Raw genomic sequence first — 26,270 nt, forward strand, 5'->3', positions numbered from 1 at the left:
CTTGGACCAGGGCCCATGAGCCTTTAGCTACGCCCCTGATTTTAAATGATAATGTTGAATTGGTAACCGATTCTTTGAAAACACTATTTTATTACAGTGGTGATATTATAATTTACATCTTTTTTGTGCAAAAGATATAAAACATTGAGAAAAATGGACATCAACATTGGCAAAAAGAATCATACATGACAATGTATTACACAGACATCCAAAAGAAGAAAAGTCCAGCTTCCAAACAATCGTGGCAACTTTATTGTTTCAGTGCATTAAAAACCAAACAAGACAGTCCATGTCTACGAGTTTCAGATCTAGTAGTGTTGATCCTTATTCATGACCTAGGCTCCCGGCGTTGTCCGTGCCTCCTCTCATATCACAGCCAGGTGAGTGCATCGGTCTTGTTTTTTCTATTACACAGACATACAAGCAAACATAGTTGTGCTTTGTATGATGTCTTCTAGTTATTGGTAGGGGGGCTATTCATTTATCAAATTATTTGACCAATTTGGACCAATTCTTTTTGGCCTTCACTAATTTGATGATCAAGAACATTTACAGGAACAAAGTAGAACTAAAGGCATGAAGCAGATCTATTATCCATTAAAGGTCAAAGCTTTAATGGATGATTTGCTATGATATTGCTGACTGTGACTGTTTCAGGTTTTGCCACAGCTAATTTATCATGGTCTGCCATCTTATAAAATATGTATTCTCTGGTCTCATAAATCAGGATCAGCAATGTGTCTGAAGCATGCCACTTTCCGTCTGACTGACTTGCACAAATGTTTCATCCAGAAATTAAAGTGAATGTTACATGGTATGCTCCTGAATTTGTGAATGTAATGAATCATCTCAGCAGATGCCATAGCTATTCATGATTCTTTCAGCCAAAATCCAGCCGTCTGGTGCTAGGACAAGCTTTTTCATGCTGTATGTTGAAATACTTCCAGACCATCAGATTCTAGAAAACCGGACTCTTGATGTAATTTTGTAACCCCAAAGCTAGTAAATGTAAAGGAACCTGGGCAGACTTATTCCTCACCATTGTTCCTATCCATATCAATTGGCAACTGTTTCCCCTTAAAGCTTGTTGGACCACTTTTGGTAGGTACTGAAAACTGCATACCGGGAGAACCCCAGAAAGACCTTCTGTTTTATAGATGCCCTGACCCTCTTAACCCAGTTTGCTCTTTGTTCTTTCTTCCAACCAGTCAACTGTTTGCTTGCCACAAAATATACATCCCAGCCTATGACGGGAGCCATTGTTATGTAATGTACATGCTATCCCCCTTATGAATGGTTTTAATGTTATGCCTGATTGATGTATATTGTATGCTCAAATTTATTAATGTGTGTATTTTTTTGTATATTCTTGCTTATAATATGAATATGTAGAATATATGATGGTGGAGGAGAATGATAATTTTGAGGGGGCTGACATTCTGGAGCATTTTAGGCAAAATTGGTCCAATTCATTCAAATCAACCTTGTGATTTGATTTGGGTACAAATCTATTCTACCTGAATCAAAAGTACTTTGAATGCCTAGAAATATATATATAAAAACACCAAAAAGATATCCAGCAGCACAAGACAAAAAAGAAAGGGTGCAAAAAAATCCTCAAAACCGAAGGCTCAGACGGCTGACTGTAGCTATAAATAACAAAAGAATGAGGCAGCACTCCAGACGTCAGGTGAAAAAGATAGTGGATCCTTTATTCCCCTCTGCAACGTTTCAACCGCTCAATGCGGTCTTGATAAAGACCGAATTGAGCGGTTGAAACGTTGCAGAGGGGAATAAAGGATCCACTATCTTTTTCACCTGACGTCTGGAGTGCTGCCTCATTCTTTTCTTATTTTTTTTTATATATATATATATATATATATATATATACACACTGCTCAAAAAAATAAAGGGAACACTTAAACAACACAATGTAACTCCAAGTCAATCACACTTCTGTGAAATCAAACTGTCCACTTAGGAAGCAACACTGAGTGAAAATCAATTTCACATGCTGTTGTGCAAATGGGATAGACAACAGGTGGAAATTATAGGCAATTAGCAAGACACCCCCAATAAAGGAGTGGTTCTGCAGGTGGTGACCACAGACCACTTCTCAGTTCCTATGCTTCCTGGCTGATGTTTTGTTCACTTTTGAATGCTGGCGGTGCTTTCACTCTAGTGGTAGCATGAGACGGAGTCTACAACCCACAAGTTGCTCAGGTAGTGCAGCTTATCCAGGATGGCACATCAATGCGAGCTGTGGCAAGAAGGTTTGCTGTGTCTGTCAGCGTAGTGTCCAGAGCATGGAGGCGCTACCAGGAGACAGGCCAGTACATCAGGAGACGTGGAGGAGGCCGTAGGAGGGCAACAACCCAGCAGCAGGACCGCTACCTCCACCTTTGTGCAAGGAGGAACAGGAGGAGCACTGCCAGAGCCCTGCAAAATGACCTCCAGCAGGCCACAAATGTGCATGTGTCTGCTCAAACGGTCAGAAAGAGACTCCATGAGGGTGATATGAGGGCCCGACGTCCACAGGTGGGGGTTGTGCTTACAGCCCAACACCGTGCAGGACGTTTGGCATTTGCCAGAGAACACCAAGATTGGCAAATTCGCCACTTGCGCCCTGTGCTCTTCACAGATGAAAGCAGGTTCACACTGAGCACATGTGACAGACGTGACAGAGTCCTGAGATGCCGTGGAGAACGTTCTGCTGCCTGCAACATCCTCCAGCATGACCGGTTTGGCATTGGGTCAGTAATGGTGTGGGGTGGCATTTCTTTGGAGGGCCGCACAGCCCTCCATGTGCTCGCCAGAGGTAGCCTGACTGCCATTAGGTACCGAGATGAGATCCTCAGACCCCTTGTGAGACCATATGCTGGTGCGGTTGGCCCTGGGTTCCTCCTAATGCAAGACAATGCTAGACCTCATGTGGCTGGAGTGTGTCAGCAGTTCCTGCAAGACGAAGGCATTGATGCTATGGACTGGCCCGCCCGTTCCCCAGACCTGAATCCAATTGAGCACATCTGGGACATCATGTCTCGCTCTATCCACCAACGTTACGTTGCACCACAGACTGTCCAGGAGTTGGCAGATGCTTTAGTCCAGGTCTGGGAGGAGATCCCTCAGGAGACCGTCCGCCACCTCATCAGGAGCATGCACAGGCGTTGTAGGGAGGTCATACAGGCACGTGGAGGCCACACACACTACTGAGCCTCATTTTGACTTGTTTTAAGGACATTACATCAAAGTTGGATCAGCCTGTAGTGTGTTTTTCCACTTTAATTTTGAGTGTGACTCCAAATCCAGACCTCCATGGGTTGAAAAATTTGATTTCCATTTTTTTATTTTTGTGTGATTTTGTTGTCAGCACATTCAACTATGTAAAGAACAAAATATTTCAGAAGAATATTTAATTAATTCAGATCTAGGATGTGTTATTTATGTGTTCCCTTTATTTTTTTGAGCAGTGTATATACAGTATATATATATATATATGTACACATATACACATATGGACAAAATTGTTGGCATCCTCCTGTTAAAGAAAGAAAAACCACAATGGTCACTGAAATAATTTAAACTGACACAAAAAAATAATAAATAAAAAAATTATTGAAAATCAGCTAATGAAAATCAGGCAATGATTTAGAATTGTGGCTCAACATAATAATAATAAAAAAAACTAATGAAATTAGTCTGGACAAAAATGATGGTACCCCTAGAAAAGAGTGAAAATAATTTGCCCATAGAGACATGTTAAAGTAAGGTTTGTCCTGTAATTAGCACCGCAGGTGTCTTCAAACTTGTTATCAGTCTGTCTGCCTATTTAGAGGGCGACAAGTAGTCACTGTGCTGTTTGGTATCATGGTGGGTACCACACTGAGCATGGATGAAAGAAAGCTAAGGAGAGAGTTGTCTCAGAAGATTAGAAAGAAAATTATAGACAAATATGTTAATGGGAAAGGCTATAAAACCATCTCCAAACAGCTTGAGGTTCCTGTTACTACAGTTGCACATATTATTCAGAAAGTTAAGGTCTACGGGTCTGTAGCCAACCTCCCTGGAAAACTGATGACAAATTGAAGAGATGGATAATGCGAATGGTAACTAAAGAGCCCAGAACAACTTCCAAAGATTAGAGGTAAACTCCAAGGTCAGAGTCAGAATGCAGAGTCACAGTCTTAGTCAATATGGAATTAATGGAAGACAACCACTGTTGAAAGCAAATCATAAAAAAGCGAGACTGGAATTTTCCAAAATGCATATTGACAAGCCATAAAACTTCCCGTGAGAATGTCCCTTGGACAGATGAGACAAAACTGAAGCTTTTTGGCAAGTCACATCAGCTCTATTTATAGACATAAAAATCTCCTTTTAATTGTTGACTTGTTTGTTGCTATGTCATTTACGACTCTGTTTGTACTTGAATCCCCTGAGTGTAAAGTGCTGCGCAATATGTTAGCACTATATAAATAAAGATTATTATTATTATTATGAAACATACAAAAGAAGGAACATTGTATCTACTGTGAAACAAGGAGGAGGCTTGGTTATGTTTTGGGGCTGCTTTGCTACATCTGGCACAGGATGTCTTGGATCTGTGCAGGGTTCAATGAAATTCAATGACTATCAAAGCATTCTGGAGTGAAATGTGCTGCGGTCGTGTGCAGGAGGCCTTAGGGTACCAACAATTTTGTCCATGTGTGTATATCTATACAGAAATAGGCCTGAACGGAATCTCAAGAAATTCTGATTCTAACAAATCCATAAAAAATAAAAATTTGAGTCAAATTTGGATTCTAAACAATTTGCTCATCGCTATTTGTCACAAAGTTTTCGGCTATAAGTACTGGATAATAAATAAAAATGGATCATAACTAGCGGATCTAATAAATAATTTAAAAATGGTCTAATATGTTCATTTTGACTTCTATGATCCTCTTTTTGATAAGTGACACAGGTGTGTCATCAGCGGGGGATGGTATGCCACTGCCATCACATAGGCACAGCTCTTGATGCCTTGATAGTTATTGGATCAAACCTCCAGACACACAGGATAAGAAGAGAAGCTTGTTACGACCTGATCGGAAAGCCTACAGTATGTGAACAGTGGCGTGTATACAAGTCCAAGTGCGTTAGGAGAACCTGCAGCAGGAGTGCAGTCTAGAGTTAATATACGGAGGTAGGTGACATGATGAAATGTTTGTTGATCTGATGGGGTGTGCAGACAGTCAGGAACATAATGTAATATGCAGGTGTTTAGCGGTGTGTATAGGAGTTTCAGTACAGTCCGTCATGCTGACAGATGAATGATTGATCTGTTTCATTTTATTTCCATTACCGCGCTGGAACGCCAAATTGCAAGCAAAAGGCATCACAGCAAGAAATAAGAAGCTACAGCGACAGGTGGAGTCTGACCGTGCTGGGAGTTGTGGAGTAAGGCAGAGGCCGATTAAGACCAGATCGGGCCCTCAACAATGGACCATGTATACAAATCAGAAAATCACTGGAGAGGTTAGAGGACATGGTAGTGAGGTGCTTAGGTTAACGGGCTGTGTGACAAAATCTCATGCACAGAATTTGATAGATCCTGTAATAAAGTATTCACAGACTGCTATGGGCCATACTGTACCTAGGTGTGTCTCCAATTACACACAGAGATATTAGGAAGTTTTTTAGAACAGATTCATTCCCAAACCATAAAAAAAAATATTTGGTCTGATGAAACCAAGTTGAACTTTTTGGCCTCAATTCTAAGTGTCAAGTTAGTAGGCACTGCCCCATATGGTGACACACAGAGAACCATAAGGAGTCAATGTGCCGCTATACAGGCTCTGTGCACACAGCTGTACATTGTGCATGGAGTTGGACTGACCCACCAGAGGACCAGAGTATACTTCCATGGGCCAAGGACAGAGCAGAGACAATTAACCTTATTATGCCTTTTTACGGCGGTCACTAAGGGGCCTAAGGCTACTTTCACACTCGCGTTTGGTGCGGATCCGTCGTGGATCTGCACAGACGGATCCGTTCAGATAATACAACCGCATGCATCCGTTCAGAACGGATCCGTTTGTATTATCTTTAACATTGCCAAGACGGATCCGTCTTGAACACCATTGAAAGTCAATGGAGGACGGATCCTTTTCTATTGTGCCAGATTGTGTCATAGAAAACGGATCCGTCCCCATTGACTTACATTGTGTGCCAGGACGGATCGTTTTGGCTCAGTTTCAGACGGACACCAGAACGCTGCAAGCAGCGTTTTGGTGTCCGCCTCCAGAGCGGAATGGAGACGGAACGGAGGCAAACTGATGCATTCTGAGCGGATCCTTTTCCATTCAGAATGCATTAGGGCAAAACTGATCCGTTTTGGACCGATTGTGAGAGCCCTGAACGGATCTCACAAATGGAAAGCCAAAACGCGAGTGTGAAAGTAGCCTTTGGCTGAGCCGCCTTATTACGGCAGCTCAGTGTAGCTGAAATAGATCCCACTGCTTTGGTCCCACAGTTGGATGATAGATTACAGGCGCAGAATCACAACCAGGAACAGGTAGAAGGTGCAACTTTTTAATAGCAATTCTGGCAAGCGCCCGACTTTTTAGGGAGGGTGCTTAGGGACTGGTGGTCCCCCCTTCCCCTTCCCAACATTAGGTTTATGCGGGGCACCTTGCCCTGTATGGTTTAGGTAGCTAAGGGTTTAAGGGATTGTGAGAGTTCGTCACTAGAGGGGGGCGTGGAGTATGTCTCTCCTCCCTCTACCTGGGTTATATAACCCCCTCCTTTGCTGCTGCACTTCCTCTTTGATCGCGGAAGCCAAGTTGCCCACCCTCCCGCCCTTGAATGGGTCATTTCAGCGTGGAGTTGTCTTGGGACTCTGGTTGTTTTTTCTAAGGTTTAAAAAAAAAAAAAAAAAAGTAAAGGAAAATGAATAACTGATGTTTTGGAGATATTTATGTTGTCTTCTTCTCTTAAGAATGGCGGTATGGTTTGAAATATGAAGTCACAGCTGGCGGCATTTGATACAGCGGAGAGTTGGAGATGGCTGATGGCGCACTTGCCCGCCGGCGGTTGGCATACCGCTCCAAGATGATAGTTCTTTGGTTTTGCGTTTAAAAAAAAATAAATAAGCTGTGGCCGATCATCACCCAGCTAAAGGTTACCTGTTGTCTCAAGTGTTTATTAACTGGTTTAGGTTGCAATTAGGGGAGCCACATGTTAGGCAGAGGTGCCGGCCTCGGTTCCTATCTCTCCCCTCCCCCCCTTCCTGATTACCAACAGTCTAGCATGGATAACGTGTTATGGGGTAGTCAGGACCCCTTTATCAAGTCAGTGTGGTGAGGTACTGGTTGCGGATAGAGCGCTCTATGCTGAGGCGGAGCAGAGTGGAGTCTAGCATGAGGGATACATTTATACTAATTCACCCTTGTAGCGCCAATCAAAGTGCAGAGGGCGCAGCACTTGCAGAAAGAGCAGAGTCTCTAGGTGTAATGGTAACGCCCCTGTTGCTCCTAGAGGCTAATTTGCATATATTAAAACATAATTTTTCTCGGAAATGTGAGCACAGGACCAACACAGATGCCTTCAGCTGCTAAGCGGACATGTAACAGGTCAGCCAGTTTCATAGGTACAAATCTGCTGACAGGTGCCCTTTTAACCCCTTGCCGACATGTGACGTACTACTACCTCATAATAACCGGGCCAGCACCGGAGCTGTGCACGCCCAATTAATGCAGGGGCCCAGTTATTATTGACAGCTGGGACCCTGATGTATCTGCCGGCATCGCTGTAAATGCAGATGGCAGCGGATTAAATCTTTATATGCAGCAATCAATGGTGACCGCGGCATATCAAAGGTTCACAGAGGGATGGGGGCTCCCTCTGCCTCTCCATCGCCCCCCCCACCAACCGCGCTGCAATGACAGGGGGCCGATGGCTGCCATGCACCAACCCCAGGCCATGCAAAGGCCTCGCGGTCTACCCTGTATGGAAGTCTCTGAGGCCAAGCCCCCAGGCTGGGTCTCACAGGCACACTGTCAGTGCGGTACACTGACAGTCAATGTAGTACAATACAGCATGTATTGTACTACATTGAAACAGGGATCAGACCCTGAAAAGTCCCTGTACTGGGACAAAAATAAAAAGTGTTAAAAAAAAAGTGTTTATAAAAATCAAAAAATAAAAGTTTAGGGTAAAAAAAGTGCCCCTTTTCCTTCATCAACTGATTTTTTATAAAAAATAAATAAATTAAAATAGACATATTAGATATTGCCGCGTCCAAAAGGAGCAGCTCTATAATACTATCACATAACCTACCCCCCTGGTAAATGTCATAAATAAATAAATAAATAAATAAAAACAAAAACCATTTGCTGGTCACCTTGCCCCAAAAAAGTGTAATACTAAATGATCAAAAAATCATATGTAACAAAAAATAGTACCAAAAAAAACATCTACTCTTACCGCAAAAAAGAGCCCCTACACAAGACAATTAGAAATTTTTAAAATGCGGCTTTCAGAAAATGGAGACACAAAATATGTTTTTTTTTTCAAAAATGCAAAATTATGTAAACCTGAAACAAAAACAATAAAAATACACATATCTGATATTGTCGCATCAGTATTGTCCGTGTCGCTATCTGCTCTATAAAAATAACACAAAATCTATTCTGTCAGGTGAAGGCTGTAAAAAACAAAAAATAAAAATGGTGCCAAAACAGCTATTTTTTTTGTTACTTTCTCTCACATAAAGTGTAATATACAAGTACCTTCCAAAAGTATTCACCCCCTTGACTTTTTTCGTGTTTTGTTGCACTACAGCCTTAAATTCAATGTTTTGTTAATCTGAATTTTATGTGATGGATCAGAACACAATAGTCTAAGTTGGTAAAGGGAAATGAGAAAAATATATAAATAAAACTATTGTTTAGAAATAGAAAACAGAAAATTGACATGTGCGTATGTATTCACCCCCTTTGTTAGGAAGCCCATAAAAAGCTCTGGTGCAATCAATTACCTTCAGAAATCACATAATTAGTAAAATGATGTCACCTGTGTACAATCTAAGTGTCACGTGATCTGTCATTACATATACACACCTTTTTTGAAAGGCCGCAACACCTAAGCAAGAGGCATCACTAACCAAACACTGCCATGAAGACCAAGAAACTCTCCAAACAAGTATGGGAAAATGTTGTTGAGAAGTACAAGTCAGGATTAGGTTATAAAAAAAATATCCAAATCTTTGATGATCCCCAGGAGCACCATCAAATCTATAATATGGCACAACAGCAAACCTGCCAAGAGACGGCCGCCCACCAAAACTCACGGACCGGGCAAGGAGGGCATTAATCAGAGAGGCAGCACAGAGACCTAAGGTAACCCTGGAGGAGCTGCAGAGTTCCACAGCAGAGACTGGAGTATCTGTACATAGGACGACAATAAGCCGTACGCTCCATAGAGTTGGGCTTTATGGTAGAGTGGTCAGAAGAAAGCCATTACTTTCAGCTAAAAACAAAAAGGCACGTTGTGAGCCAAAATGTATGGAGGAAGGTGCCCTGGTCTGATGAGACTAAAATTTAACTTTTCGGCCACCAAAGAAAAAAGCTATGTCTGGCGCAAACCCAACACATCACCCAAAGAACACCATCCCCACAGTGAAACATGGTGATGGCAGCATCATGCTGAGGGGATGGGACTGGGAAACTGGTCAGAGTTGAGGGAAAGATGTATGGCGCTAAAGACAGGGATATTCTTAAGCAAAACCTGTACCACTGTGTGCGTGATTTGAGGCTAGGACGGAGGTCCACCTTCCAGCAGGACAATGACCCCAAACACACGGCTAAAGAAACACTTGAGTGGTTTAAGGGGAAACCTGTAAATGTGTTGGAATGGCCGAGTCAAAGCCCAGATCTCAATCCAATAGAAAATCTGTGGTCAGACTTAAAGATTGCTGTTCACAAGCGCAAACCATCCAACTTGAAGGAGCTGGAGCAGTTTTGCAAGGAGGAATGGGCAAAAATCCCAGCGGTAAGATGTGGCAAGCTCATCACAAAGCGGCTTGGAGCTGCGATTGCCCCAAAAGGTGGCTCTACAAAGTATTGACTTTAGGGGGGTGAATAGTTAGGCACATTGACTTTTTCTGTTATTTTGTCATATTTGTTGTTTGCTTCACAATGAAAAAAAAAAAAACACATCTTCAAAGTTGTGGGCATGTTCTGTAAATTAAATGATGCAAATCCTCAAACAATCCATGTTAATTCCAGGGGTGAATACGTTTGCAAGGCACTGTAGGGGAATCAAAATCATATTTACCCCAAAATAGTACCAATAAAACTGTCATATTTCATATTTGAATAACTTCTACAATGGGGTCGTTAATGAGTAGTTTCTATTATGTAAGCCCCAAGTGACTTCATAACTGAATTGGTCCTTAAAAAAGTGGGTTTTGGAAATGTTCTTAAAAGTTTGAAAAAATATAATCTAAAATTCTAATCCAACATAAAAACAATAGAATGACATTTACAAAATGATGCCAACATAAAGTAGACATATGGGAAATGTAGAGTAATTATAGAGTAGAGTAACTTTTTAATGGGGTATCACGGTCTTAAAAGCATAGGAAATGGAATCTTGAAAATTGTAATTTTTCAAAATTTGGGGTAAATTTTGATTTTTCTTATAAATAAAAGGTGAAATATATTGACTCAAATTTACCACGGTTATAAAGTACGATGTGTCACGAGAAAACAAACTCAGAATGGCTTGGATAAGTGATAAAAGCGTTCCAAAATTATTACTACATAAAGTAAAACCTGTCAGATTTGCAAAAAATGGCCTGGTCAGGAAGGTGAAAACTGGCCCGGGGTAGAAGTGGTTAAATAAATGTAAATTCAGACAAGAAATCAGGACTTTTGGTAAAATACTGAAACTGCCAGAATAGCTTCAAAACCTAAATTGGAGCAGAGTCTGTGTAGGGTAGTTGACCTGAAAAACAACCATACAGTACCTTTCTTGTGAGAATTTAGTCCTCTAATTCTGAGAAATACTTATCATTTTTATGCAAAAATGGCTTCCTGTGCACCATGGGTGATGCTGCTCCATTCAGTGCACTTGGCACCACCTGTGTCATCACCACCAGTTGTAAAATCTCAGGGACTGTCACTCTAACAAGGAGTGAGGTCCTGGGTGGTTTTAATGGTTGAGCAATGGTGCACCAACTGAGTGGCCGCACCCATGGGGGCCACTCTGTTGGTGCACCATTGGGGCACTTACTCTACATGGTGGGTATGCTTACTTTGAAAGAGATTTTGGAGGTGACAGACTCCCTTTAAAGGACTCTTTTTCAAAGAGTAGAGATGAGTGAAGTATTCAAAAATTTGATTTGGCTGCTTCGCCAAATTTTACAAATACATTTGCTTTGTGTAGAATTACTTCATCACATTTCTTTGTAAGTAATGGCTGCAATGACAGGGGACGACCATTGTGCCGCTCCAGTTCTTTGTACCCCTCAGATGCCGTGTTTATTGCTGATCGTGACATTTGACATTGATATTACAATGTCAAAGAAAATGTGTATCTGCCCCTTCTTTGATATGTGTATGTATGTATATATATATGGGCCACTTTATATGGCCAATAGGGATATATATTTCCTGTATGGCCGTGTATATATTGGCCCTGTATGGCAAGTGGGGACATATGTATGTCCCCTGTATGTGATGCCCCAGGTATATGCGAGTGTGTGTGTATATATAGATGTGTGTATGTATTTGCACACATGTCTATGTATATACACTTATGTCAGCATGACAGTATGTATGTGGGCTTATTGCTGCCCATTCATACCCCCGGTTTTGTATGTGTATGTGTTCATAGATGTGCCCCAAGCATCTGTGGATATATATATGTATTATGTACTATGTATATGTGTAGAGGGAAGTGGTATAATTGTGCATATGTGTGTATATGTATATATGTGTCTAGTATATATATATATATATATATATGTATGGATATATATATATATATATATATATATATTGGCCCTGTATGGCCAGAGGGGGGAAGGTCATAGTGTTATGTGTGTACAGTCGTAGCAAAAAGTTTTGAGAATGACACAAATATTAGTTTTCACAAAGTTTGCTGCTAAACTGCTTTTAGATCTTTGTTTCAGTTGTTTCTGTGATGTAGTGAAATATAATTACATGCACTTCATACGTTTCAAAGGCTTTTATCGACAATTACATGACATTTATGCAAAGAGTCAGTATTTGCAGTGTTGGCCCTTCTTTTTCAGGACCTCTGCAATCCGACTGGGCATGCTCTCAATCAACTTCTGGGCCAATTCCTGACTGATAGCAACCCATTCTTTCATAATCACTTCTTGGAGTTTGTCAGAATTAGTGGGTTTTTGTTTGTCCACCCGCCTCTTGAGGATTGACCACAAGTTCTCAATGGGATTAAGATCTGGGGAGTTTCCAGGCCATGGAGCCAAAATGTCAACGTTTTGGTCCCCGAGCCACTTAGTTATCACTTTTGCCTTATGGCACGGTGCTCCATCGTGCTGGAAAATGCATTGTTCTTCACCAAACTGTTGTTGGATTGTTGGAAGAAGTTGCTGTTGGAGGGTGTTTTGGTACCATTCTTTATTCATGGCTGTGTTTTTGGGCAAAAATTGTGAGTGAGCCCACTCCCTTGGATGAGAAGCAACCCCACACATGAATGGTCTCAGGATGCTTTACTGTTGGCATGACACAGGACTGATGGTAGCGCTCACCTTTTCTTCTCCGGACAAGCCTTTTTCCAGATGCCCCAAACAATCAGAAAGAGGCTTCATCAGAGAATATGACTTTGCCCCAGTCCTCAGCAGTCCATTCACCATACTTTCTGCAGAAGATCAATCTGTCCCTGATGTTTTTTTTGGAGAGAAGTGGCTTCTTTGCTGCCCTTCTTGACACCAGGCCATCTTCCAAAAGTCTTTGCCTCACTGTGCGTGCAGATGCGCTCACACCTGCCTGCTGCCATTCCTGAGCAAGCTCTGCACTGGTGGCACTCCAATCCCGCAGCTGAATCCTCTTTAGGAGACGATCCTGGCGCTTGCTGGACTTTCTTGGACGCCCTGAAGCCTTCTTAACAAGAATTGAACCTCTTTCCTTGAAGTTCTTGATGATCCTATAAATTGTTGATTGAGGTGCAATCTTAGTAGCCACAATATCCTTGCCTGTGAAGCCATTTTTATGCAACGCAATGATGGCTGCACGCGTTTCTTTGCAGGTCACCATGGTTAACAATGGAAGAACAATGATTTCAAGCATCACCCTCCTTTTAACATGTCAAGTCTGCCATTTTAACCCAATGAGCCTGACATAATGATCTCTCACCTGAGTTAACAAGACGATTACTGAAATGATCTCAGCAGGTCCTTTAATGACAGCAATGAAATGAAGTGGAAAGGTTTTTTGGGATTAAGTTAATTTTCATGGCAAAGAAGGACTATGCAATTCATCTGTTCACTCTTCATAACATTCTGGAGTATATGCAAATTGCTATTATAAAAACTTAAGCAGCAACTTTTCCAATTTCCAATATTTATGTAATTCTCAAAACTTTTGGCCACGACTGTATATGTGGATATGTCTGTATGCCCCTGCATTTACACACATGTCCATATATACTTATATTAGAGTTGGGTATATATAATATATATAGATATGCCCCAATTGTCTTATATGCATGTGGCCAGTTATGTCCCCCAGTCATGGCGCCCCCCCCCCCCCCCGCCTCCTCCTGCATACCTGCGGGTGATGGCACCAGATGGCTAGATTGTCCAGCTTCTGGTCACTTCAGAAGATCAATAGACCCCCTTGAAACATCCCCAGCAGGGTTATCTGCTGCAGTCTGAGTGCATGCATTCCGTCATACGCACACGATGATGTCATTTCCCTACACCTTGGATGGGGGAAGGGGGGAGAGTGAGAGTGACTTATATATCAGTCCAAGACAAAGCGAAGGTCTCTTGGAACTGGACTACACACAGAGACACATGGGAACAGCTCCTTGAAGGAAGAGAGGCCGATATGCCCCTGGAGATGGCTGAGTATACCCTGGCATGGCATTGTATCTCTGCCCTTGCAGTGCCAACCATATTTACCCCTTCCCTGCCCAGCAGCATCAACCCCTGTTGGTGAAACCCCCTGCAAATACCCTGGCACTGCATTGCATCTCTGCCCTTGCAGTGCCAGCCACATTTACCCCTTCCCTGCCCAGCAGCATCAACCCCTGTTGGTGTAACCCCTGACCTTCCTCCCCATTATCCCTGCATTTACCCCTACCTTGCCAACCCTGTTCCCCTGCTCCGCCCTGCTATACCCCTGCAACAGCCTTCAGCCTGGTGTATCAGTGGCCTGCATTAACCCTTGCAGGTCCCAGTAAGCCCTGCTACTCACAGTCCCCTGTACCTTGTATTTCTTATTTCCCCTAGGGATAGTTTATAGCCAGGTTGGGTGGGCTGCTAATGAATGTATGTGTGTGTGTGTACTGTATTAGATAGTTTTGTGGGTGGAATTTGTGAACTATGTAGTGTAGTGAGTATTGTATTCATAGTACTGTATTGTTAGTGTATTGCGTGCATAGTGTACTGTAGGTATTAATAAATATATTGTTTTATTTGTAACTATCTGTGTAACATGTGGTTATTAGCGATAGTTAGTTCAGTAAGGCGCATGCAGCTAGTTTAGTGATTAGCGTAAGGCAAAGTATAGTGAAAGTATTATATTATTATTATTATACACTCACCTAAAGAATTATTAGGAACACCTGTTCTATTTCTCATTAATGCAATTATCTAGTCAACCAATCACATGGCAGTTGCTTCAATGCATTTAGGGGGGTGGTCCTGGTCAAGACAATCTCCTGGACTCCAAACTGAATGTCAGAATGGGAAAGAAAGGTGATTTAAGCAATTTTGAGTGTGGCATGGTTGTTGGTGCCAGACGGGCCGGTCTGAGTATTTCACAATCTGCTCAGTTACTGGGATTTTCACGCACAACCATTTCTAGGGTTTACAAAGAATGGTGTGAAAAGGGAAAAACATCCAGTATGCGGCAGTCCTGTGGGCAAAAATGCCTTGTGGATGCTAGAGGTCAGAGGAGAATGGGCCGACTGATTCAAGCTGATAGAAGAGCAACGTTGACTGAAATAACCACTCGTTACAACCGAGGTATGCAGCAAAGCATTTGTGACGCCACAACACGCACAACCTTGAGGCGGATGGGCTACAGCAGCAGAAGACCCCACCGGGTACCACTCATCTCCACTACAAATGGGAAAAAGAGGCTACAATTTGCACGAGCTCACCAAAATTGGACTGTTGAAGACAGGAAAAATGTTGCCTGGTCTGATGAGTCTCGATTTCTGTTGAGACATTCAAATGGTAGAGTCCGAATTTGGCGTAAACAGAATGAAAACATGTATCCATCCTCTGGCTACTTCCAGCAGGATAATGCACCATGTCACAAAGCTCGAATCATTTCAAATTGGTTTCTTGAACATGACAATGAGTTCACTGTACTAAAATGGCCCCCACAGTCAACAGATCTCAACCCAATAGAGCATCTTTGGGATGTGGTGGAACTGGAGCTTCGTGCCCTGGATGTCCATCCCTCAAATCTCCATCAACTGCAAGATGCTATCCTATCAATACGGGCCAACATTTCTAAAGAATGCTATCAGCACCTTGTTGAATCAATGCCACGTAGAATTAAGGCAGTTCTGAAGGCAAAAGGGGGTCCAACACCGTATTAGTATGGTGTTCCTAATAATTCTTTAGGTGAGTGTAAATGTATAAATAGGCAGAGTCATCGATAGACGGCTCCTCCTATTTATGAATATTAATTATTGATATTTGCATAAATATTGGTGATTAATATTCCCCCTTTACAAAAATTATATAAAATTATACTTACATTACGAATTTCCTCGTGCTTCGTGGTAACGAATCAATTTTCCCTAAATGGCTGTAAATAATAAAAAATAAATCATATTTACCTCATCCATTTGATCGCGAAGAGCCGTCTGCCGCCATCTTGATTATAGATCTAGTGCAAAATCTTGCACGGCCCGTGATGACATCATCATGTCACCCGGCGAGATGACAGCATACATCACATCACCGTGCACCTGATTTAGTGTGGGATCTTCTATCAAGATGGCAGCTGGCTCTTCTCGCTCAAACGGATGAGGTAAGTATGATTTTTTACATTTTTTACAGCCATTCAGGGAAAATCGATTCGTTACCACGAAGCATGAGGAAATTCGGCTTTGCAGCGAATCAAATTTCCCCTGAAATTTAGATCGAAGTCCACTTTGTAGACTTCACTTCGCTCAACACTATTAAAGAGTCATGAAGTACTATTTCTGAAGTGCACCTACAATATACGACCAACAGCCTGAAATGTATTTCTTCTGCCTTTAAGAAGTTTATACAAATTTTGCTTTCCTTCTTCACAAACATTTTAAATCGTGAAAATGAACAATTAGCAGACACACCTAAGCAGAGACACAAATGAAACTAAATTGAATCATGGAACATTAACGGGCTGATATCCATAATAATTAACATCAATTGAAAAAAGATTCATTACAACATTAGGTTCTAGGACTTACTATAATAGCTTAAGCAAGAACCTTTAGCAATGTGATTAACTGTGTAACCAGCAGGAAGAGAAATACAAATTAAAACATTAACTAAACAATAGAAGAACTGGCAAATGTGGAATGAAAACAATTATTTTGTGGATCACAATTAAAGTAGATGAATTTGGAGATTTAATAAAGAAGATGAACGTTCAGACTTAATGGGTTTCCAAGATCATAAATAATTAAAATAAAGTTTTTAGTAATTTAAAAATGACAGTTCACAAGCTCAGTAATAATAATAATCTTTAGACTCTACATCAATTTTTCTATTCTTTGCCAACCTAGCCTAGTCATAAAGTTATCCTAAAAGTGGCTTTCCTCTTAATATTAATACATGTGATTATAGGGGTTTTCCCTATAAAAATACTTATCCCATATCCACAGGATAGAGGATAAAAATCTGATCACTAGGGGTTCAACCAAGACAGAGGTCACAGCGTCCCCTACGTACAGTTGTGCTCAAAATAATAGCAGTCAGACATCACTAACCTGATCAATCACTGTTTTTGGTAGAAATTATATTTCTACATGGCAAATAATTTACTAGCAGGTATAGTAGAGTAATAGAAACCCAACAGACCCAACAGTCATGACATGCATGCTGCTGATTCTCTGTAATTCAATCACTAATTGAAAGAGGCATGTTCAAAATAATAGCAGTGTGGAGTTCAATGAGTGAGGTCATTCATTCTTTAAAAAACAGGTGGCAATTATTGCGCTTATTTAACCACCTCAGCCCCCAGTGCTTAAACACCCTGAAAGACCAGGCCACTTTTTACACTTCTGACCTACACTACTTTCACAGTTTATTGCTCGGTCATGCAACTCACCACCCAAATAAATTTTACCTCCTTTTCTTCTCACTAATAGAGCTTTCATTTGGTGGTATTTCATTGCTGCTGACATTTTTACTTTTTTTGTTATTAATCGAAATTTAAAGATTTTTTTGCAAAAAAATGACATTTTTCACTTTCAGTTGTAAAATTTTGCAAAAAAAACGAGATCCATATAGAAATTTTGCTCTAAATTTATTGTTCTACATGTCTTTGATAAAAAAAAAATGTTTGGGTAAAAAAAAATGGTTTGGGTAAAAGTTATAGCGTTTACAAACTATGGTACAAAAATGTGAATTTCAGCTTTTTGAAGCAGCTCTGACTTTCTGAGCACCTGTCATGTTTCCTGAGGTTCTACAATGCCCAGACAGTACAAATACCCCACAAATGACCCCATTTCGGAAAGTACACACCCTAAGGTATTCGCTGATGGGCATAGTGAGTTCATAGAACTTTTTATTTTTTGTCACAAGTTAGCGGAAAATGATGATTTTTTTATTTTTTTTTTCTTACAAAGTCTCATATTCCACTAACTTGTGACAAAAAATAAAAAGTTCTATGAACTCACTATGCCCATCAGCGAATACCTTGGGGTCTCTTCTTTCCAAAATGGGGTCACTTGTGGGGTAGTTATACTGCCCTGGCATTCTAGGGGCCCAAATGTGTGGTAAGGAGTTTGAAATCAAATTCTGTAAAAAATGACCTGTGAAATCCGAAAGGTGCTCTTTGGAATATGGGCCCCTTTGCCCACCTAGGCTGCAAAAAAGTGTCACACATCTGGTATCTCTGTATTCAGGAGAAGTTGAGGAATGTGTTTTGGGGTGTCTTTTTACATATACCCATGCTGGGTGAGATAAATATCTTGGTCAAATGCCAACTTTGTATAAAAAAATGGGAAAAGTTGTCTTTTGCCAAGATATTTCTCTCACCCAGCATGGGTATATGTAAAATGACACCCCAAAACACATTCCCCAACTTCTCCTGAGTACGGAGATACCAGATGTGTGACACTTTTTTGCAGCCTAGGTGGGCAAAGGGGCCCATATTCCAAAGAGCACCTTTCGGATTTCACAGGTCATTTTTTACAGAATTTGATTTCAAACTCCTTACCACACATTTGGGCCCCTAGAATGCCAGGGCAGTATAACTACCCCACAAGTGACCCCATTTTGGAAAGAAGAGACCCCAAGGTATTCGCTGATGGGCATAGTGAGTTCATGGAAGTTTTTATTTTTTGTCACAAGTTAGTGGAATATGAGACTTTGTATGAAAAAAAAAATAAAAAAAAAAAATCAGCATTTTCCACTAACTTGTGACAAAAAATAAAAAATTCTAGGAACTCGCCATGCCCCTCACGGAATACCTTGGGGTGTCTTCTTTCCAAAATGGGGTCACTTGTGGGGTAGTTATACTGCCCTGGCATTTTCCAGGGGCCCTAATGTGTGGTAAGTAGGTAAATGACCTGTGAAATCCTAAAGGTGCTCTTTGGAATATGGGCCCCTTTGCCCACCTAGGCTGCAAAAAAGTGTCACACATGTGGTATCGCCGTATTCAGGAGAAGTTGGGGAATGTGTTTTGGGGTGTCATTTTACATATACCCTTGCTGGGTGAGAGAAATATCTTGGCAAAAGACAACTTTTCCCATTTTTTTATACAAAGTTGGCATTTGACCAAGATATTTCTCTCACCCAGCATGGGTATATGTAAAATGACACCCCAAAACACATTCCCCAACTTCTCCTGAGTACGGCGATACCAGATGTGTGACACTTTTTTGCAGCCTAGATGCGCAAAAGTGCCCAAATTCCTTTTAGGAGGGCATTTTTAGACATTTGGATACCAGACTTCTTCTCACGCTTTGGGGCCCCTAGAATGCCAGGGCAGTATAAATACCCCACATGTGACCCCATTTTGGAAAGAAGACACCCCAAGGTATTCAATGAGGGGCATGGCGAGTTCATAGAAATTTTTTTTTTTTGGCACAAGTTAGCGGAAATTGAGATTTTTAATTTTTTTCCCACAAAGTCTCCCGTTCCGCTAACTTGGGACAAAAATTTCAATCTTTCATGGACTCAATATGCCCCTCACGGAATACCTGGGGGTGTCTTCTTTCCGAAATGGGGTCACATGTGGGGTATTTATACTGCCCTGGCATTCTAGGGGCCCTAAAGCGTGAGAAGAAGTCTGGAATATAAATGTCTAAAAGAATTTTACGCATTTGGTTTCCGTGAGGGGTATGGTGAGTTCATGTGAGATTTTATTTTTTGACACAAGTTAGTGGAATATGAGACTTTGTAAGAAAAAAAAATAAAAATTCCGCTAACTTGGGCCAAAAAAATGTCTGAATGGAGCCTTACAGAGGGGTGATCAATGACAGGGGGGTGATCAATGACAGGGGGGTGATCAATGACAGGGGGGTGATCAATGACAGGGGGGTGATCAGGGAGTCTATATGGGGTGATCACCACAGTCATTGATCACGCCCGTGTAAGGCTTCATTCAGACGTCCGGATGCGTTTTGCGGATCCGATCCATCTATCAGTGGATCCGTAAAAATCATGCGGACGTCTGAATGGAGCTTTACAGGGGGGTAATCAATGACAGGGGGGGTGATCAATGACAGGGGGGTGATCAGGGAGTCTATATGGGGTGATAACCACAGTCATTGATCATGCCCCTGTAAGGCTTCATTCAGACGTCCGGATGCGTTTTGCGGATCCGATCCATCTATCAGTGCATCCGTAAAAATCATGCGGACATCTGAATGGAGCTTTACAGGGGGGTAATCAATGACAGGGGGGTGATCAGGGAATCTATATGGGGTGATCACCACAGTCATTGATCACGCCCGTGTAAGGCTTCATTCAGACGTCCGGATGCGTTTTGCGGATCCGATCCATCTATCAGTGGATCCGTAAAAATCATGCGGACGTCTGAATGGAGCTTTACAGGGGGGTAATCAATGACAGGGGGGTAATCAATGACAGGGGGGTGATCAGGGAGTCTATATGGGGTGATCACCACAGTCATTGATCACGCCCCGTGTAAGGCTTCATTCAGACGTCCGGATGCGTTTTGCGGATCCGATCCATCTATCAGTGGATCCGTAAAAATCATGCGGACGTCTGAATGGAGCTTTACAGGGGGTTGATCAATGACAGGGGGGTAATCAATGACAGGGGGGTAATCAATGACAGGGGGGTGATCAGGGAGTCTATATGGGGTGATCAGGGGTGATCAGGGGCTAATAAGGGGTTAATAAGTGACGGGGGGGGGTGTAGTGTAGTGTAGTGTGGTGCTTGGTGCTACTTTACTGAGCTACCTGTGTCCTCTGGTGGTCGATCCAAACAAAGGGGACCACCAGAGGACCAGGTAGCAGGTATATTAGACGCTGTTATCAAAACAGCGTCTAATATACCTGTTAGGGGTTAAAAAAAACACATCTCCAGCCTGCCAGCGAACGATCGCCGCTGGCAGGCTGGAGATCAACTCTCTTACCTTCCGTTCCTGTGAGCGAGCGCGCCTGTGTGCGCGCGTTCACAGGAAATCTCGCGTCTCGCGAGAGGACGCGCTGGCGCGTCCACCCAGAAGAGCAGGGCCGCCGCAAAGACGCAATCCTGCGTACGGCGGTCCTGAGGAGGTTAAGGAAGGTAGGCAGCAAATGTTGTACATGCTGGTTACAGTGCATTTCTCTCTGAAATTCTGAGGAAAATGGGTCATTCCAGACATTGTTCAGAAGAACAGCGTTCCTTGATTAAAAAGTTGATTGGAGAGGGGAAAACATATAAAGAAGTGCAGAAAATGATAGGCTGCTCAGCTAAAATGATCACACATGCTTTAAAATAGCAACCAAAACCTGAAAGACGTGGAAGAAAGTGAAAAACTACCATTCAAATGGATAGAAGAATAGCCAAAATGGCAAGGACTCAGCCAACAATCAGCTCCAGGATGATCAAAGAAAGGTCTAAAGTTACCTGTGAGGACTGTTACAATTAGAAGAGGCCTATGTGAAGCCAAGCTATCTGCAAGAAGCCCCCGCAAAGTCCCACTGATGAAGAAAAGATATGTGCTGAAGAGGTTACAATTTGCCAAAGAGCACATTGACCGGCCTAAAGAGACATTTTGTGGGCTGATGAAAGTAAGATTGTTCTTTTTGGGTCTAGTGGCCGCAGACAGTTTGTCAGACGACCCCGAAACACTGAATTAAAGCCCCAGTACACTGTGAAGACAGTGAAGCATGGTGGGGCAAGCATCATGATATGGGGATGTTTCTCAGACTACGGTGTTGGGCCTACTTATCTCATACCGGAGATCATGGATCAGTCTGAATACATCAGAATACTTGAAGAAGTCATGCTGCCTTATGCTGAAAAGGAAATGCCCTTGAAATGGGTGTTCCAACAAGACAACGACCCCAAACACACCAGTAAAAGTGCAACATCTTGGTTCCAGACCAACAAGATTGACGTTATGGAGTGGTCAGCCCAATCCCTGGATCTTAATACAATAGAAAACTTGTTGGGTGACATGAAAAATGCAGTTTCTGAGGCAAAACCAAGAAATAGAGAAGAACTGTGGACTGTAGTCCAATCCTCCTGGGCTGGAATACCTGTTCACAGGGGCCAGAAGTTGGTTGACTCCATGCAACACAGATGTCCGGCAGTTCTCAGAAACAGCGGTTATACAACTAAATATTAGTGAAGTGATTCAAGGGAAAACAAAATCTTCAAACATTTTTCAGTTTATATAGTGAATGTTTGAGTTTGTAAAGAAGAATACAAACACTGCAATTTTTTCAAACAGTCTAATATTCACTTTTCTTCAAAAAAAATTTAGAGGAACAACACAAATTTGATATATTTTTCTTCATGTTTTGATTTGGAATACAATGTGTAGTGTTCCCAATGCATTTGTGTGTATGGAAATAAAAGCTATTAGAAGGATTTTGAGCTTTATTCACTTTTTTAAACACACTGCTATTATTTTGAACACAACTGTCTTCAGCAATTACATAGAAGTGATTGACGAGAGGTTACTCATGCACACCACTGCTCCATTCTCATAGCAAACTCTAGGACCTCTGTTTTATTGATTACTGGGGGTCCCGGCAGTCGGATCCCAACGATCAGACACTTAGATCAGACACGGAACCATTCATTTCAAAGGAGCCGCCAAAAAAACGGAAGGTACTCCGTATGCCTTCCGTTTCCGTATTTCTGTTCCATTCAGTGATCGAACATGTCCTATTATTGTCCGCATCACGGACAAGAAAACTACTGTTCTATCAGGGGCCAGCTGTTCCGTTCCACAAAAAATAGAATGCACACGTACGTCATCCATATTTTTTGCAGATCCGTTTTTTGCAGACCGCAAAATACTGAACAAGCCATACGGTCGGATGCAAGAGGCCTAATTCCCTATCCTGTGGTAGGAGAAATGTGTTGTTAATGGGAAAACCTGTTTAATGGGTGTGTGAGGGGTCCATTAGCTAAAGTGGAGAACCTCCAAAAAGACCAGGTGAATATGTAGCATTAGGCCTTAAGGACCTGTCACCACAAAATTCTGTGCAATCTGCAGACAGAATGCTACAGAGAAAGGGGAGCTGAGCAGACTGAGATATATTTTTTCTGGGAAAATATGCACTAAATCTTGTAATTTATACATTTATACGTTTCTGACTTCATTGTACACGGAAGGTGTTATCAGTGATTGACCACATTCTCTGTGTAAGGGCTAATTCAGACAGCGGTACGAAAAAGTCCGCATCCGTTCCGAAATTTTGCGGAACGGGTGCGGACCCATTCATTTCAATGGGGCCACAAAAGATGCGGACAGCACACCGTGTGCTGTCCCCATTCGTGGTTCCTTTCCGCGGCTCCGCGGAAAAGATAGAACATGTCCTATTCTTATCCGCAATCGTGGACAAGAAAAGACATTTTCTATTACGGTTGCGGCCATGTGCGGTGTGCAAATTGCGGAACGCACGCGGCCGGTATCCGTGTTTTGCGGATCTGCAAATTCTGCTGTGGAAAATACGTGACATTCCATAGTGTGAATGAACTATATACATATTGTAGATGTTTTCGGCCCTGGAGGCTGCGGGGCCCATTCAGATTCACAGATATTGACACATGATTTGTATATTAATTCATCCTCTGACTTTATGGATGGAGAATCAATATCATGAGGTTACTTTAATATGAAAGGTCAGACGTATCATAAGAGGTGACCTTTACTCACCGGTGAGAACCACATGACCTTAAGAATCCAAATAGTTAGAGCAAAATTCACTACTAAGATGATGAGGAGAAGAAGGACAAACAAGTAAAGGCAGCGCTTTCTCCAGCCATAAATCCCGATGTTGTAGACATACTGCCTCTCCGGGTGCTCTAGGCTCGTTCCGTCTGTGGTGGTGGTGTATTGCTCCCGGACCATCTGCTGTGAAAGTCATAAAAGACATATGATTAATAGACAGTTTACATATCCAATAATAAATTTGCCATAACAAACATAAAATGTATCTTCGAAATTTAATTTTCACTGTCACTATCTACACTGCGTGCAGAATTATTAGGCAAATGAGTATTTTGACCACATCATCCTCTTTATGCATGTTGTCTTACTCCAAGCTGTATAGGCTCGAAAGCCTACTACCAATTAAGCATATTAGGTCATGTGCATCTCTGTAATGAGAAGGGGTGTGGTCTAATGACATCAACACCCTATATTAGGTGTGCATAATTATTAGGCAACTTCCTTTCCTTTGGCAAAATGGGTCAAAAGAAGGACTTGACAGGCTCAGAAAAGTCAAAAATAGTAAGATATCTTGTAGAGGGATGCAGCACTCTTAAAATTGCAAAGCTTCTGAAGCGTGATCATCGAACAATCAAGCGTTTCATTCAAAATAGTCAACAGGGTCGCAAGAAGCGTGTGGAAAAACCAAGGCGCAAAATAACTGCCCATGAACTGAGAAAAGTCAAGCGTGCAGCTGCCAAGATGCCACTTGCCACCAGTTTGGCCATATTTCAGAGCTGCAACATCACTGGAGTGCCCAAAAGCACAAGGTGTGCAATACTCAGAGACATGGCCAAGGTAAGAAAGGCTGAAAGACGACCACCACTGAACAAGACACACAAGCTGAAACGTCAAGACTGGGCCAAGAAATATCTCAAGACTGATTTTTCTAAGGTTTTATGGACTGATGAAATGAGAGTGAGTCTTGATGGGCCAGATGGATGGGCCCGTGGCTGGATTGGTAAAGGGCAGAGAGCTTCAGTCCGACTCAGACGCCAGCAAGGTGGAGGTGGAGTACTGGTTTGGGCTGGTATCATCAAAGATGAGCTTGTGGGGCCTTTTCGGGTTGAGGATGGAGTCAAGCTCAACTCCAAGTCCTACTGCCAGTTTCTGGAAGACACCTTCTTCAAGCAGTTGTACCACTGTCTGCATCCTTCAAGAAAAACATGATTTTCATGCAGGACAATGCTCCATCACACGCGTCCAAGTACTCCACAGTGTGGCTGGCAAGAAAGGGTATAAAAGAAGAAAATCTAATGACATGGCCTCCTTGTTCACCTGATCTGAACCCCATTGAGAACCTGTGGTCCATCATCAAATGTGAGATTTACAAGGAGGGAAAACAGTACACCTCTCTGAACAGTGTCTGGGAGGCTGTGGTTGCTGCTGCACGCAATGTTGATGGTGAACAGATCAAAACACTGACAGAATCCATGGATGGCAGGCTTTTGAGTGTCCTTGCAAAGAAAGGTGGCTATATTGGTCACTGATTAGTTTTTGTTTTGTTTTTGAATGTCAGAAATGTATATTTGTGAATGTTGAGATGTTATATTGGTTTCACTAGTAAAAATAAATAATTGAAATGGGTATATATTTGTTTTTTGTTAAGTTGCCTAATAATTATGCACAGTAATAGTCACCTGCACACACAGATATCCCCCTAAAATAGCTAAAACTAAAAACAAACTAAAAACTACTTTCAAAAATATTCAGCTTTGATATTAATGAGTTTTTTGGGTTCATTGATAACATGGTTGTTGTTCAATAATAAAATTAATCCTCAAAAATACAACTTGCCTAATAATTCTGCACTCCCTGTATAGTTAAAAAAATACATAAAATCCCGCAGTTTTTGCACCGGCCACTAGGCCTAATTATATGTTGAGACTTTCTGTTCTGTACAGGTAACTTTTCAGTAGCCATCACATTATGATCACATGCAGGATTACAATTAGGGATGAGCGAAATCGACTTCAGATGAAAGATCCGAAGTCGATTCGTGTAAAACTTCGTTCTACTACTGTACGGAGCAGGAGCTCCGTACAGTATTAGAATGTATTGGCTCCGATGAGCCGAAGTTATTGCTGTGTGAAGTCTCGCTAGACTTCACATAATAACTTCATAAATTAATTTGTACTGTAAAAAACCATTTCCTGAACTCTGGTTCGGTTCCAAGTGGTACCTTAGAACCGAACCCGAGTTTGGGAAATGTTTTTTTACAGTACAAATTAATTTATGAAGTTATTATGCGAAGTCTAGCGAGCCAATAACATCGGAGCCAATACACTCCTGCTCCGTACAGTATTAGAACAAAGTTTTATGCGAATCGACTTCAGATGTTTCATCCGAAGTCGATTAGCTCATCCCTAATTACAATGACACATGTTTCCTTTGTATAGATCTACCTTCACAGTAGGTGATACCACAGCTTATATACTCCCT

General features: G+C 41.8%; 1 protein-coding gene across 3 annotated transcripts in view; it reads right to left on the minus strand.

Annotated features, from left to right (window-relative positions):
* The window catches only part of SGCG (sarcoglycan gamma), a 282,350-nt gene that overhangs the window by 106,233 nt on the left and 149,847 nt on the right, over positions 1-26,270 (minus strand). For all 3 annotated transcript variants that reach the window (XM_040426206.1, XM_040426208.1, XM_040426207.1), the window contains exon 2: positions 23,775-23,972. In XM_040426206.1, the coding sequence (XP_040282140.1) occupies positions 23,775-23,972 (198 nt within the window). The remainder of the gene's footprint in view (positions 1-23,774; positions 23,973-26,270) is intronic.

The sequence above is a fragment of the Bufo bufo genome, chromosome 3 (assembly GCF_905171765.1).
Source record: "Bufo bufo chromosome 3, aBufBuf1.1, whole genome shotgun sequence".
Classification (NCBI taxonomy): Eukaryota; Metazoa; Chordata; class Amphibia; order Anura; family Bufonidae; genus Bufo; species Bufo bufo.